Source organism: Rousettus aegyptiacus, unplaced genomic scaffold (assembly GCF_014176215.1).
Source record: "Rousettus aegyptiacus isolate mRouAeg1 unplaced genomic scaffold, mRouAeg1.p scaffold_m13_p_4, whole genome shotgun sequence".
In the NCBI taxonomy this organism is placed as follows: Eukaryota; Metazoa; Chordata; class Mammalia; order Chiroptera; family Pteropodidae; genus Rousettus; species Rousettus aegyptiacus.
This window is the reverse complement of record NW_023416307.1, coordinates 156,844,888-156,859,840: the sequence shown is the minus strand read 5'-3', so window position 1 is coordinate 156,859,840 and position 14,953 is coordinate 156,844,888. Positions and strand designations below refer to the sequence as shown.

Here is a 14,953-nt window from a genome sequence, read left to right as displayed (position 1 = left end):
AAAGCCTCGCTGGCCCAGGCAGAGTTGTAGGCTCCCTTCTTTTATTGCAGAAGGTTGGGGCGGGGACACTTTTGGAGGGTTTTGAGACCTTCCACGACCCCTCTTTGCCACGACCCCCCCACACCAGGAGAGGAGGCCTGAGCAGCCGGGGCGGGGTGGGAGGAAGGGAGCGCCCTGGCATGAGAGTAGCTGGAGGGCAAAGTGCCCCGCAGGGTCCAGGGTCTTCCCCGCCAGAGGTGGCAGGGCTAGAAAATTTTTCACTGAATACCCTTTGTACCTGTTTAGCTGTGAACCATGTTAATTATTGCCTTTTAAAAATTGTTATTATTACATGTTAAGGAAAATGTCCCTGAGCCATGCAAAGGAGGGTGGCTTTTCAGGTGCAAGGGGCTCGGAGCCCCGTCTGGGCCTGTCCTGGGGCTGGGGCGGTGAACAGCACTGCAGGTCCCACGGTCCCAGGCCCCTGGTGCCCATCTGCCGGGGGCTGCACCCAGGCCTGGGTAATCTGGGCCACGCATCTGGAACGGAAACACCCCAATAAGATTGCCAAAACTAGCACATGAAAACACAAGATGTCAGGTTAAATCAATGTCAGATAGACAATGAAAATGTTCAGTCTAAGTATGTCCCCGGCATTGCATGAGACATACTTAGACTAAAAAATTACTCCTTGTTTGTCTGACATCCAGATTTAACCGGACATTCTGTATTTTATTTGGCACCCTTACCCCTCCCCCCCCCAAATATTGGCTGGCTAGGAAGAGCTATCCCTTCAACGATCTTTTTTCAGTGTTCTGTTTTCATTGTTTAAATTGTTAACCCCAATTTCCACAGCCTTGCCAGCCTCTACATGCAAATCAGTTCACTTAAAAATGACAAATGTCCCTGGCCTGCCGGTCTCCCAACGCAGGACTTTGTGCCTCTGGGACGGCGCTGTCTGGGGGCTTCCTGAAGCTGCCCGGTTCCTCTGCTCGCGTTTGGGTCCGCTGCCCACTGCCCCGAAGGCCACGCGAGGGCGGCGGTGGCCGGGCGCAGCCGTGCGGCCGAGGCTGTGCCTCTGCGCCCTCTGCTGGTGAGCCTCGGCCCACGCGCGCGCGGGATGCGCACGGGCGCTGGGCTCCAGGGTTGCGCCGCCCGGTCCGAGCTCCTCCGGGGACAGGAGGGAGGAAGACCGCCAACTCCCAGCTCTCTCTGGCCGACAGCAGGTGGCCCCTCCCACCGTCCAGCCTCTGCCCTCCGTGCTCATCTCCTGCCTCCTCGCAAGCTCCTTCTGGCTTCGTCCGCACAACCACGTGAACCGGCGACCTTCTGCCCCACGGCGCCGCCCCTAGGCTCCCTCTCACCTGGACGCTCAGCCTGGCTCTGCGCTACGTCCGGCTCCTTCGGGTGCCAGGCAAGCTGGCTGCGGCAACGCCCACAGTTCCCGGGGTGCAGCCAGCTGCCCCTCCTGCCCCGTTGGCGCGCTCCGGGTCCCCCACCCAACTCCCAGATGAGCCCGCATGCACTTAGCCCGCAGCGGCAGCTTCCTTATTTTCTGTCTCCCCGCCAGTCGGGGCTGGGTCTAGATCTGGTGGCCATCAGGCTCCAGCATCCGGCACAGAGCAGAGTCAACAAGTCCAGGCAAAACAACAGTTGGACAGCTGGGGCTGGTGCGAGGGGCCTCTGCCGGTCAAGGGCACACAGTGATATTTTTTTTTAAAATAAAGACACTTTATTTACAGATAATACAAAATAAAGCACAAGACAAACTACTGTGCAGGGGGAGGGATGGCCCCTATAATAATCCCCCTCCCCATCCCAGAATAACTTATATAAAAAATTAAAAAGGCCCTAGGAGGAGGGGGGGGACAGGGCTGGAAGCACCTTTGCAGATTGGGGTTTGGGGCCTGCAGTCCTCAGCCACCCCGTTCCAAGGCCACGCGGACCCTGGCTTGCTCCCTTCTGAGTCCTGGGCCTGACAGGCGGGCACGCGCTGCCCGTGCAGCTGGCGGCCAGTGCAGCGGCTCCCGCCTGCCAAGGATCCTGCCTTCTGACTCCTAAGGGTTGGAGTAAGTAGGTGGGTAAGTGGCTTTGGGGGTGGGCGTGGGGGTGGTGTTATTGCAGTGCTCCAGCCAACTTCCTCCTGGCTCTGGACACGCTCCGGCCCCGGGTTCCGGGGAGCAGCCGTGCCGAGACAGGGGTGTGGTGTCCTCAAAGCGACGATGTTGTTGAGTCCACCACCTCACGGCCGTTGCAAACGGTAGGGACAAACTGGGAGCCAGACCCTAGGGAAAGGAAGCCGGAAGTCGGGTCCTGACGCCAAGGTCCTTCATAAAGGCAGGGGGGCAAGGGCGGCAGGCCTGCAGAGGGAAGCTCCCCGACCCCGCCCTCTCCCGTCCAGCCTCCTCGAGGGGCACCCTGCTGCCCCCGCCCCCCGAGGAGTCTCAGCAGCCGAGGGAGCAGCCGCCGCGCTGAGGAGCAGGTGGGGAGGGAGCACAGGTGGAGGAGGGCGCTCAGGGCAGACCTTGACCTTGGCAGACGCTGGAGCTGGCCCTGGCGGCGGCGCTGCCGAAGCGGCTGGTGGGCACTCGGTGGCTGACCACGTTCTTGTGGGGCTGGAAGAGGATGATGTGCAGCTTGGGAGCGAAGAGGCAGCCGAGCACCACCGAGCCGCTGAGGCTGACCGACACGCACATGGTGGTGGTCTGCACCTGCGGTGGGGAGGCCGAGGGTGAGTCTGTCCCCAAGGCCCGGCCTGGCACCCGGAGGCCCCGCCCACGCTGCGGGGGAGGCCGTGGGGGAGGCCGTAAGCATCTGCTGGGCCTCAGCTCATTTGCCAAGCCCCGAGGGATGTCCGGGAAGGTCGGGCACAGTCCCGGCTTTAGCCCCAGTGGCCCGGCTGTCGGGGCGGACATGCAGGGGAGCATGTGCGTGGGCGCGTGTGTGGGGATGCGGGTATGACGTGCACGCGTGTCAGCGCACGCACGTCTGCGTGGGTGCGTGTGTGCAGGGGGTGGTGAGCACGTGCAGGTGTGCGTGTGCCAGTATGGGATGCGTGTGTAGGTGGGAAGATGTGCGCGCACATCCGTAAGTGTGCATGTTGGTGCAGGTGCGTGTGTTGCACATGCATGTGTGGTTACTGCGCATGTGTCCCAGGTGAATCCTTAGCTGCCTGTGATTGGCATGCAAATGCAAATCATATGCAAGTGCAGGCTGAGTCAGAGCCGGTTCCCTCCCCAGCCCTGGCCTCCACCACCCAGGCAGGTGGCCCAGCAGGTGCAAGAGCAGCCAAGCCCAGCCTCCCTGGCCCCCCGCACTGCCCACCATACCTGTCCTGGGGAAAAGGGGCCTTTGCAGGGGCTCTTGCCTTGATTTTCCTGCTCCTTTAATTGTTAAGACTGTCAGTTCAGACCCTGTTCTACACTCCCAAGCTGAGTAGTGACCTCAGCCAAGGGACTGAACCTCCCTGAGTGTCCGTGTCTTCGTCTGCAAAATGGGGAGAGCCACGGAGTTTACTCCAGAGTCGCGATGATTCGGCCAGACTATCCTTTTATCGTTCAGAGCCCAGCTCATCTGTCACCTCAGAAGGACGTTCCCTGACCAACCCCATCTGGAGCAGCCACTGCTCCTTGAAGCTGAGATGTACTGAGACGCTCAGGGTCAGTTAGAACTCGGCTCAGAAGCCACTAGCCGGGGCCAGTGTTCACGTGCTTCAGCCTTGCCCAGCCCCGGGCCCTGGATCTCGTCCGCATCTCGGCTTCACCTTCTCTGCCGGCCCCGGTTTCATCTCCAAACCCCAGACTTGCAGCGCCCCACACTGCCTGGCTCCAGGGGGCTTCAGGGCATGGCACCCTCTGGAGCCATTCCCGTTCCGACTCCCCAGCTTCACCTCTGCCTCCCTCCGCCACTTGCGCCTCCTCTCCTCAATGCGGGGGGGGGAGGCAAGGCGCACACATCCTCTGCTCCGCCGCTCCGACTGACCAACTGACCTCCCCCACCCCCACCGTCTCTGCCCTACCTGCTCAAACCTGCCTGTCCGGCAGAGCCCAGTCCAAGGACTCCTCTTCCAAGACGCCCCTCCTGATTCTCTGCACACAGACACCCCCCACCGCCACAAACACACCCCCTCTTCTGCACTCCCACTGGGGCCTTTTGTCACCGTGAGCCACAGCGGCATTGAGGAGCAGCAGCAGCTCTGCCCTGCTCTGCCGAGGGGCTGGCTGCAGAAGGGGAGACCTCGTCTCTGCTCGGGGAGCTCCTGGGCTTGTGGGTGATCTGGGCATTGCCCAAAGTGCCACCTTGGAAAGTGCTGCTGCTCATCTGGACATGTTTCTCAACCTCGGCCCCTCCCAAACTGGGGGGGTGACATCTGAGCCCCGAAGTCTCTTCTCAGTCCCCTCGAAGCCCTTCTCCTCCCGGGCCATTTCGCTAGGCTCTACTCGGCCTCCCCACCTTCCTCCGGGGTGTGGTCCCAGCTGGGCCACCTCGAGCTGCGTTCCCGCCTGTGAGCATTTAACCTGTTGGGGCCTCCAGAAGATTAAACCAGATACCGGGGAGCCGAAGGGCCGGTGCCCCGCCCCCCAGGCTCTGCGGCCGGTGGCTCACCCGGTAGTCGCTGGAGGTGACGTAGAAGATGGGCAGGAAGGCCAGCCAGATGATGCAGGTGGTGTACATGGTGAAGCCGATGAACTTGGCCTCGTTGAAGTTTTCGGGGCACTTGCGGGTCTTGAAGGCGTAGAGCGTGCAGAGCGCGATGAGGAGCACGTTGTAGGCCAGCGAGCCCAGCATGCTCGCGTCGCCGTGGTTGCAGCGCAAGGTCACCACCTCCCGCCGCTCGGGGGCCGTCTCCTTGCCCGTGCCTGGCGCCTCCACCACCAGCCAGGCGGCCACGATGAGCAGCTGGCCCGAGATAAGCGCCAGGCAGATGGCCACCTGCGAGGCAGGGCTGATGAAGCGCGGCCGCTGGGCTCCCTCGCGGGCGCCCCCGAAGATGCGCGCGATGCGGTTGGTCTTGGTGAGCAGGGCCGAGTAGCAGACGGAGAAGGCGGTGCCCAAACCCAGGCGCCGCAAGGTGCACACCGCCGTGGACGGCTTGGCGATGAAAACGAAGGTCATGCAGTAGCAGAGGAAGACGCCGCCCAGCAGGATGTAGCAGAGCTCCCGGCCGGAGGCCTTGACCACGGGTGTGGCGTTGTGCCGCACGAAGACGCCCAGGACGAAGAGCGTGGCCAGGGCGCCGAGGCAGGCGATGGTGACGGGCCCCACGGCCCAGGCGTCGCCCCAGCGGATGTACTCCTGCGGCAGCTCGAAGCAGCCGGTCAGGCTGGCGTTGGGCCAGTAGCCCAGGCCGCAGTCGGCGCAGGTGAACTCGTCCTGCCGGTACTCGTAGGGCTGGCAGGGGATGCAGAGCCAGCAGCAGACCTCGCCCGGCTGCACGCTCTTCACCTCGTTCCGGAGGCAGGGCTCGCTGCAGCGGGAGGCGGGCAGGGGCCCGGCCGAGGCCGAGGCCCACGGGATGAGGCTGGTGTCCAGGGTCAGGCCTTCTGCCCAGTAGCCCACCTTCTGGTAGCGGTAGCGCCCGCTGCCCGCCCGCAGGTAAGTGAAGACGTTGTAGCGACCGATGCCGTCCCCGAAGCGGTCGAAGCGGACCTCGCTGTGGGTGTCAGCTGGGCGGAAGGGGGCTGGGGGGAGAGGGGCGGGTCGGTGGGTCATCCCGACGTGGCCCCAGCCCCCACCCTGACAGGGCGCCCGAACCCCGGAGCTGAGCCCACACCGAGGCCAGCTTTACCCCTGGCCATCAAATCCCAACCCCACCCCCCAAATAGAACCCCAACTTTAGAGCCTAGGCATCCCCACAAACCTAAAGCCCAAGCTGACCCCCAACCAGGACTCCCCAAAACCCAGCCTCAGACTTAGTCTTTAGTACCTTCCAACCCGGACGCCAGACGCCAACATGTACCACATCCTTCTCCCCAAACTTAACAGGGAGACCCCCAAAGCCTAACGTGGCCTCCACTTGCTCCTATCACTGACAAGCCCAGCTCCAGCCCCCACCAGCCCTAACGCTGACCCCAGTGCGGGCAGAGTCCCAACCTCAGCGTCGCCTGTAACCACCGATGGGCCCCAGAACGTGCTCGGCAGGCAGCTCACAAATCGCTTCTACGCCCCATGCCCCTCCCCGCCTCCCGTGAACGCCACGCCTCCCGGCCAGGCTCGGGAGGCAGAGCCGCTGCCCTCCCAGGTCCCGGTCCCGGTGAGAAGAAATCAGGGTTCGAGCGAAGTGGATGATGACGTGCTTAAATTAAGGCCCCGTGGTGAATGGCGCCACCCAGGGTCACGTGGCGGGTCCCCCACGGCTGCTACTCTGGCCTCCCAGACTCAGCGTCCTCAAAATCCAACCGGAGCCCCACCGTGCATCCCACGAAGCCCGGCGGGCGGGCTGAACGCAGCCCTGCTCCAACGCCAGCCCGGCCACATCCTCATCCGCCCATAACTCTGAACGTCGGTCCTGTTGGGACGACAGCTGGTCCTGACCCTGGGCCAGGGCTCCAAGCTGCTGCCTGCCCTGCCACCCTTGCCCACCGTTCCCATGGCGATTCTCCCTGAAGCACAGCGACCATTCTGAGGCACTCATTTTTCTTCAAACGGGAACTTTTATTAAAATAACTTTTTGTTTGAAGAAGCTGTGGCTACCTTGAGTAGAAAATCAACAGTAGAAATATAAATTTTTCCAGAAAATAGAGCGTCATCCTGATGTCTGCTCTCCACCCACCCGTCCCCCTCACTGACGTCTGGCTGCCTGAGAACGGACTCGAGGTCTCCTGGTCCCTACGCCCTGCACGCGAAACGGGCGGGAGAGAGAGGCAGGTGGCCCGGCAGGTGCAAGAGCAGCCAAGCTCCAGCCCCGGCCTAAGCAGGACCCAGAGACCCTCGAAGCGCAGGGCCGGGCCAGACGCCTACTCTCTGGAAAGGTCTCAGCAAGTGGAACCTTAGTGCTGGCTCCCGCTGGGGTCCCCTCTGCCTGGCTGTCCTCATCCTGGCCCGGACCCCAGGCCGCTGGGGAGGTCCCTTCCTGGCCGTAAGCTACGGTTTCTTAGCCAAGTAACGGAACCCGAGAGCCTGCTCCCTCCCACCCTCCGACGGCCAGCAGCCCAGCGGACGCCGGCCGGCTCATTACCATCGAACTTGACATTGAGCACGAAGTCCTTGTAGAGGCGACGCCCATTGACGGGCCGCATGGCGGCGCAGAGGCGGGTGGTGTTGGGGCACAGGGCCTGGTGCATGTTGTGCAGCGCGTGGGCCATGGCGTACACCGCGTTGACCACGAACATGATCTTGGACTCCTGCTCGAAGGGCACGGCCCGCAGCGAGTGGGCCGCGCAGTCCCGCTGCCGGAAGCTGCAGCGGAACCTCTGCTCCCAGAACTCGCGGAACCAGGGGTTCCGGCTGTTGTTCCAGGGGTCCAGGCTCCGGAAGTAGGAGGCGAAGTCGCCGATGGGGTAGGAGGCCAGCTCGATGGTGATGGCGCCCTCGGCCGCCCCCTCGCTGCCGGCCACCACGCTCTCCAGGGCCCCCCAGCCGTCGCTGGCCACCCAGGTGAAGCTGGCGTTGAGGCGCTGGGTGGCGGCGAGGAGCTCGCGGGCGTCCTCGGACCGGGTGAACAGGACGGCCACACGGGCGCTGGGCTTCTGCAGCAGGGCGCGGACCACGCCCTCGAAGGCGGCCCGGCTCATGGCCCGGCCCACCTTCTCCGAGGTGGCCACGCAGATGTTGCGGGCGCGGGCCTCGAGCTCAAAGGCTTCGATGCCCGTCTCGCCGTAGTCGCCCTCGGACGCCACGGTGGACACGTAGGTCCAGTTGAAGAAGCGGAGAATCTCGGCCATGGCCTTGGCTTGGAAGAAGTCGGGGGGCACTGTACGGGCGAAGTAGTCGTAGCGGGACTTGTCACTCAGCTTGGCACTGGTGGAGGCGTAGCTGATCTGCGGGATCTGGAAGAGCCGCAGGAGGTTGGCCACCTGGGTGGGGGGGATGGGGGCGAAGGTCAGAGACACAGCGACCCGACCTTGAGATCGAGTGTCCACGTGGTCAGCCCTCCCCAAAGACGAGATGCTATCTCAATGTGTCTTCCCGCTGGGGAGAGAAAGCTCTACCCCTTCCCAAGGACTGGGAGAGAGAAGACTCAGGGCCAGGGCGCCAGGGGCCTGAGTCACAGCTGGACCCCTCTGCTGTCCCCCTGCAGACACACGGCTGTAGCCAAAGTGGGGAGCCGAGGGTGGAGAGGGTGGAGAGGGGTTGGCACCTGGCTGCACAGGGAAGAGGGGGCACCAGGTGGCATCCAGGATTCTCAGGGCTCTTAAGCCCTCTACCTGTATGGGGCAGGTGACCCCTCCCCAGAGGCAATCCTGATGGGATGATGCAGAAAGAAGGAAAAGTCTCCCCCAAGAAGGAAGACCCACATCTGAGGGCCCCCATGGCCCTGAGAGCCCAAGGCTTGGTGTCTGCTGGATGCCTGAGCCTGAAGAATAAAAGGGCTTCCTGCTGACCACTGAATGCCCGGCGGCCCATCTCCCACCCTTGGGTCCCTTGGACCTGCGCCTAAGCGTGCGGTCTAGCCAAGGACCTGGGGGGATGGTGAGTAGGTGAGGAGAGGCTCGGGTGCCGCAGGAGGGAGCCGGGGTCCTGCCTTTGCAGCTGGGGCACAGGGCTCCCTCCGGCGGTCTCAATGGCCTCCCCTCCCACACTTCCTGCCTCTGCGACCCTGGGCAAGCTGGCGAACCTCCCCGAGCCTCGGTTTCTCGTTCCCGCCTTACGAGGCTGCTGAGCCGATGGAAGTGACGATGCTTGCGAGGCCACTGTGCCCGGCATTTGGAAGATGGTAGGGATTTGGAGAAGAGAGGAGAAGGGGCAGGAACGAGGGGGAGCTGTTCGCAGGCAGGTGCTGCCTCAGCGTGACGCTCTGGGCCTTGTTTAGACCCAGACGAGGGAAACAGCCGAGGCCGAGGTGTGGGCCGTGCTGCCGGGGACGGGCGGCCTGGGCGAGAGCGAGGCATCTGGACTCCCGGAGACCGGCGGCGCAGGGGCAGGGCGCTGGGAAAGCACTCGGCGGTCCCGAGGACGGCGGCCGGGGGGAGGCCGCTCGCCCGTCCCGGCCCCCAGCCAGGGCCGCAGATGTCGGTGCTGGCGCGGCCACGCATGTCCGAGCTGCTGCTGGCCACCTCCGGCAGCTGGCACTAACGGGACCGGTAATTCACTCTCCGCAGTAGGGGGACGAGCAGGCTTCCCCCTCCCCAGCCAGAGGCGGCCTCCATGGTCCAGACTCTTGCTTAATTTCTCCCGAGGAAACGCTCCAGGTCGGGGGCCTGGCCTTGCCCCTGACAGTGTCCTCAACCTCCTACAGGAAGCTGAGTCCCCAGCCAAGACCCTCCTTGCAACTCACGACCCTGATGCCAGTTCTGGCCTCATCATCCAGCAGTCTACACCGGCCACCAGGCAGCGGAGGGTCTGGGCAAGAGGTGGGACCTGGTCAGGGAGAGGGAGGATCCCACCTAGGCTAAAGCAGCCAGGTGTGCCCCGGGCTATCAGGTGGGCCGGTACCCTCTGCTGACCCTGGCGGGAGAGCAGGAGGTGGGCGGGCCTGGTCCCCCCACCTTCCCACGCTTCAAGCCGCGTGTGTCTGAAGACCTGAGAGGCGCCCCCCCCCACTCCCGCACATTCTGCTCCTCTTCCTCCTGGGTCCCCCACCTGTTTCTCTTCCCTGGGCTGCTTCTGGTTTCTATCTTCCATCCCTTCCCAATCAACAGAGAGACGACCTAACAGAGCGGGACGTCCTTGGCTGAGATGCCAAGGGTCACATCGCCACTTTGCAAGGGCCGTGACCCGGGGCCGGCCTCCCTCCCGGTCTCAGTTTCCCCCTCTGTGAAATGGGTTCGTGATGATAGCAGCTAATACTGGTTAGGCCCTGAGGACTTGCCAGGCCCCCAACGCATGCTTTGTATGTATCACCTCATCAAATTTCCACCACAGCCCTAAGAGTGGCAAGAATTGAGTCCCATTTCATGAGGCCCAGAAGAGACAACTAATGCCCGGAGTCACACAGTGAGTAGGGGAGCCGGGAGTCAAACCTGAGTAGTGAGTGACTCAAGAGGTGCGGCTGTTAAGCTTCTCGGGCTTGTAAACATCATATGTGTGTGTGTGTGTGTGTGTGTGTGTGTGTGTGTATGTTGGAAGTGGGATGTTTTCCCTATAAAATCTCTAAAAAGCAAAATCAACCCTCCCCCCCACCCCCCTTATGTGACAGAGACACTTTCTTAGTCTTCGGTAAAAAGCTACTCAAAGGAAGCTTCCGGTCCTTCCTCCAGCGCATGGCCGCCCAGAGCCCCGGCTCCTCGGGAGTGCGCGCCCCCGCCCCTGGCCTCCCTCTCCAGCCCCGACGTGAGCAGCCGCCGCGCACCTGGATGGAGACGTCGCTGTAGGAGCCGCCGATGACGCCAGTGATGGCGGTGGGGGCATCGCCGTGGGTGGCGTACGAGCCGTCGGGGCAGATGTGGCGTGAGCCGTCGGCCCCTCTGCTGAGCGAGGCACGCACGAAGTCAAGCGCCTGCTCCAGGGCGTAGGTGTCCTTGGAGCAGCTGTCCAGTATGTGCGCGCCTAGGCGCACGCCGGGCAGCAGGCGCGGGTCGCGGTTGATGCGGTCCAGCGCAAAAAGCATGGCCTCCAGGCGCTGGATGCCGCGATGCTCGTTCACGGGCCCGCACTCCTCCGCCGGGCCTCCCTTCTGGTGCACGGGGAACAGCCCGCCCAGCACCAGGTCCCCCTCCAGAGTCAGCACCTTCTTGGCCGGGCCCTCAGCCACAGCGCTCCACAGCAGCAGCAGCGCAAGGAGAAGCAGTGACCCCATGGCCCCAAAGGGGATGGATGGGTCCAGTAGACCTGAGCCTCCCAGGACGAGGGCAGACGCAGCGCAGGCAAAGAGAGGAGGAAACAGGGAGCAGGAAAGGACAGACAGGAAGAGAGATGAGAAGGGGCCCAGCTCCTGCAGAGAGAGAGAGACAGACAGACAGACAGACAGGGAGAAGTGGAACCGGAGAGCAGCTACCCCTTAGACTCGGCTTCCCCGAACCCCTCTCCCGGGGACTCAGGAGCCAGGGAGCGGTGGTGTCGCTAACTAGGCTGAGAAGCCCCTGGGACCCCTGGCCTCTGACCCCTGGTCTCTCAGCCTTGCCCTGATCTGGGTCTGGAGATGGGCCCTGCGCCCATCCCAAACGTGGCACAGAGGGCGGGAGACAGCGAACACAGGAGCCCTCCGCCCACGCCACCCCCGCTGCGAACCGAAGGGTGTCCAAGACCCCGCAGAGACCTCCCAGGACCCCAAGGTCAACACCTTTGCAGCGGAGAAAAGGTCAGAGTTGCACACTTGGGGTCCAGAGCCCACCTCGAGCCTCGGATTTCCTGAGAGGGGCCATTGCTGTCTGAGAAAGCCGCCAGGGAAGAGGGATGAAAGAGCGTCTAGTGGGGAGTTAGTCTCCACCTCCTAGGGGGACTGACTGCACCCAAGGGTCCTACCCTCTGGTTCTTAAAAAGCCAGCCCCTGAGCTCCCTGACTAAGGAAGTAACAGACTCTCGGCCCTGGGACTTAGGCAGCAAGGTGGAGAGGCTGGCTCCAGGGAGGGACGCTCAAGTGGCCACAAATCTTAAGTCGCCAGGGAAAGTAGATGTGAGTGTGTGTGTGTGTGTGTGTGTGTGTGTGTGTCGGGCGAGGGGCAGTTCATCTGGCTAAAAATTCAAAACAGTGCTCAAAGTGAGACTTGGAACACGTAGCTCTGCACGGAATGCTCTCCGAGGCTTGGCCTCCCTTTTCTCTCTAGCTCAGGACGAAGCACGAAACGTCTCCATTTCCGATCTCCCCATCCTCAGCCTCGGGGCCCTGTTCACCCTGTGCCTGGTCCTCAGAGACCCCGCACTCCCCCTTCCGCTCTGCTCCCCATCGGTCGTGCCCTCTCAGACACCCAGCCCAGGCAGGCTCTCAGAATCACGCAGGCTTGGGCAACTCAGCCTAAAGAGGGGCAGCTACTAATTCAAGGACCCCGCGCCCTGGCCACCGAGGCTGAGGCTCTCCACTTTGCTCCCCAGGGCGAATCTGCTGATGCCAGGGCAGGTGGCTGGGATCCTGTGGGTACCCCCGAAAGAAGCGGCTCCACCAGGCAAATAGGAGAGAGAGGCTGCATGGAGACCAAACACAGATGGGGACAGGGACCCAGGTGGGGGCTGAGGCCCAAACCCGTCAAGACCATGAGCCTCCCACAGGGGTGGCCGGGGACCAAAGCTCTGACAGGGACGGAGCCCCAGAGGCGCAGCTTAGGGGCCCTGGGCCACAAAACCCGGGCAGGGAGAGATCCAGCAGGAGAGGCTGAGACAAAGACAGAGATACAGACAGAAAGACGGACCTAAGGACGGAGGGGCAGCAGGGATGAGGGAGCGCGATGCAGGGCGTGCGTTTCCTGGGGAAGAAAGGCGGGACGCCGAGGGCTGTCTTCCCGCTTCCCCGAGCTCTTGGAGAGGGCTGTCTGGAGTCCCGGCGCGTCCCGGCCCGAGCGCCCCAGGACTCGAGGGCCCGCTGGACTCCGGGACGTGGGGTCAGGGTCGATAAGGTCGGCGGTGGCCGCGGCACACCGGGCTTACCCTACCTGGCGCGCCCGGCGCCGGCGCGGAGAGAGGCGGAGAGGAGCCGGGGGCGCGCGGTTCCAGCTCCCGCTCGCTCGCCGGCTCGGCGGCTCTGCGCTCTCCGCCCGCCCGCCCGCTCGCCCCGCCGCTTTCAATCGCAGCCCGCCCCGCCCCCGGCCCGGCCCGCCCCCGGCCCCTCCTCCGTCCCTCCCCACTCCCGGTCCTCCCCTCCCAATCCGGCCTCCGCCTCCCTCCAGACTCCTCCACCGCTCCGCGCCCTGCGCCCCCGGCTCGGCTTCTCCGCGGGCCGCCGGGCCCGGAGCTGTCCGCCGCGTGGTGCTGAGTCCCCCGGCGCTGCCGCTCTGCGCCGGAGCAGGTGCCTCGCGGCGCCCTCCAGCCCGCAGTCAGACTGCGTCCCAGAGAGCAGTAGGCACGGGGCACGGGGCTGGGAAGGTCACTGAGCCCCGGGAGGCCAGCACAATGCTAGGGGTTCCCATCTGCTAGAGCAAAGGGGCTGGCCCTAGGGTCGTGGGGTGCCACTGGGGGACAGGTAAGGGGGCACGTAGGAGGTGGGCGGAGTGCTTACACAAGTCTGCGCGGCCCTAACAGCCATGGACTGCAGCGTAGTCCACACGCCAGACCCAGGGTGGGGGCAAGTGCCTTCCGCCCCATCTGAGAGCTGCGGCCTGAGTCACTAAGAGGAAGACATGGTGGGGGGCGGGGGTAGGTCAGAGGAATCTGGGACCTCCTCTTCCTGCAGATGACCTTTAAAGCTACCCCCTCACACACGTATCCAGACACCCAGCCCTGACTTTCCCCCTACCCCCACTAATCCCGACCCTCACGCGCAAGGGGTGTTATTCACGGCAGAGAGACAGCAACCTGGGGTGGGGAGGGGGTGCTGCAGGGCCAAAGACAATGGTCAACCCCGGGAGACCTGCTGGGGCTGGGGCGGGGGGGGGGGGGAGGAGCTGGGAAGGACGCCCCTGGGGAGGGCTGGCCGCTGAGCTGCGGCGCCAGCCCGTGCTGGAGGGTTTGGGGAGGGGGCCTGTGCTGTCCGCCCCCAGCGAGCGCACACGCTAACAAGTGCTAAGGAGCACGGCACCCCACACGCGTCCCCCCGGCGCTGCCCCCTCTTCCACAGGTGTCGTGAGAGGCGCGGCTATTTCGGACATGCCGACGAGCAGAGGCCGAGCCTGGGCCCCTCCAGCAAACACACCTACGTGTGCACACGCAGCCAGGAAGGACAGGCTCTTCCCCTGGACACAGAAACCCGATGGCCTACGGCTCGGGGAGGAGCGCAGCTGTGAAGACAAACACATCACACCCAGACACACGAACTCCGCGGCTGGCGGGGGTGATGTGGCAGCGGGGCGAGGGCTCGGCGCTGTCAGACAGGCTGCAGGGACAGACGGGCTGTCTCTCGGCTCTGGCCGCTCTCGCCCTCTCTGGCTGGCGCGGAGCCACGGCTCCCTGGGATCGCTGAGTGATGGGCCAGGCCCCTGGGGCACAGGGCTTGACGGCAGCAGGGGGCCGAGGTGACGGGAGGCACACGGCCATCCCAGCCCACTCGCCAAGGCAGCCCACAAGCCTCACGGCGCTCAACACGGCGCCAGCCCCGAGGCCCACTGCGCGGCCCGCAGCAAGCGGGCTGCACGGTCCCGTCGCCGACACGTGGACGTGCAGCTACACGCCCAGCCTCACACGGCCACGCACGGCGGTGCACCTCAACTCACAACCGCGGCACAGCCACGGGCACAGACGTCGCACACAGCTTTAACGTGGATGCGCACGGCTGTCCACACGGAGAGTCACACACACGCGGCCACACACACACCTACAGCTTTACATGTAGACACGGGAGAACTCCACAGGAACACACACCCACACACGAGCTGCACACACGCAGAGCCACACACGCACACACACACGCTCACACACAGCTGTGCTCCTGGCCTCGCAGCCCGGGAAAACGATCGCCTGCAGTGAAGGCACAGAGCCCAGCAACGTGCGCACGGCCGTCCACACGAACACGGCCACACCCGGCCGGTCACGTCCTGACGCCCGCATGGGCACAGCCCCACCCGCGGTTACACACGCAGAACCAAAGGTAGGTGTGTGTGTGCACATGGACATGGGCAGTAGGGACACCGGCCAGCCCGGTGAGACGTCCTCACCGGCTGGGCAGACGCCGGCGTGCGCGCAGGCTCGCTCCAGCCACAGACACACAGGCGCCCCTCGGAGGCAGACGCAGGGCCGTGCTCAGCCCTCGTGGCCCCTGCCCCCTGCCCTGCTCTCCGGCCGCGCGGGGGAG

The 14,953-nt window shown here is 64.2% G+C and overlaps 1 protein-coding gene across 5 annotated transcripts; it reads right to left on the bottom strand.

Annotated features, from left to right (window-relative positions):
* Positions 1–1,691: 1,691 nt before the first annotated feature.
* Positions 1,692–12,753, bottom strand: GRM2 (glutamate metabotropic receptor 2). 5 transcript variants are annotated; one of them, XM_016133214.2, is made up of 6 exons: positions 12,663–12,753; positions 10,430–11,011; positions 7,157–7,994; positions 4,585–5,660; positions 2,510–2,690; positions 1,692–2,264 (listed from the first exon to the last, which is right to left on the bottom strand). In XM_016133214.2, exons 2-6 carry the CDS (start codon positions 10,874–10,876, stop codon positions 2,191–2,193), a joined length of 2,616 nt encoding a protein of 871 aa, XP_015988700.2. In that variant the 5' UTR covers positions 10,877–11,011; positions 12,663–12,753; the 3' UTR covers positions 1,692–2,190. The 5 variants fall into 5 exon arrangements, with proteins under 5 accessions (XP_015988700.2, XP_015988699.2, XP_015988697.2 ...); XM_016133213.2 differs by having other exon boundaries at positions 1,755–2,264; positions 2,504–2,690; positions 12,663–12,699; XM_016133211.2 differs by lacking the exon at positions 12,663–12,753 and adding an exon at positions 11,360–12,645 and having other exon boundaries at positions 1,755–2,264; positions 2,504–2,690.
* Positions 12,754–14,953: the final 2,200 nt, after the last annotated feature.

Coding starts and splice junctions, on each gene's coding strand:
- GRM2 (XM_016133213.2), bottom strand. CDS start 10,876: ATGGGGTCACTGCTTCTCCTTGCGCTGCTGCTGCTGTGGAGCGCTGTG. Junction 2,691..4,584: donor TCACCTCCAGCGACTACCGG/GTGAGCCACCGG, acceptor TCCCCACCGCAG/GTGCAGACCACCACCATGTG. Junction 2,265..2,503: donor CAGCGTCTGCCAAGGTCAAG/GTCTGCCCTGAG, acceptor TCCTTTCCCTAG/GGTCTGGCTCCCAGTTTGTC.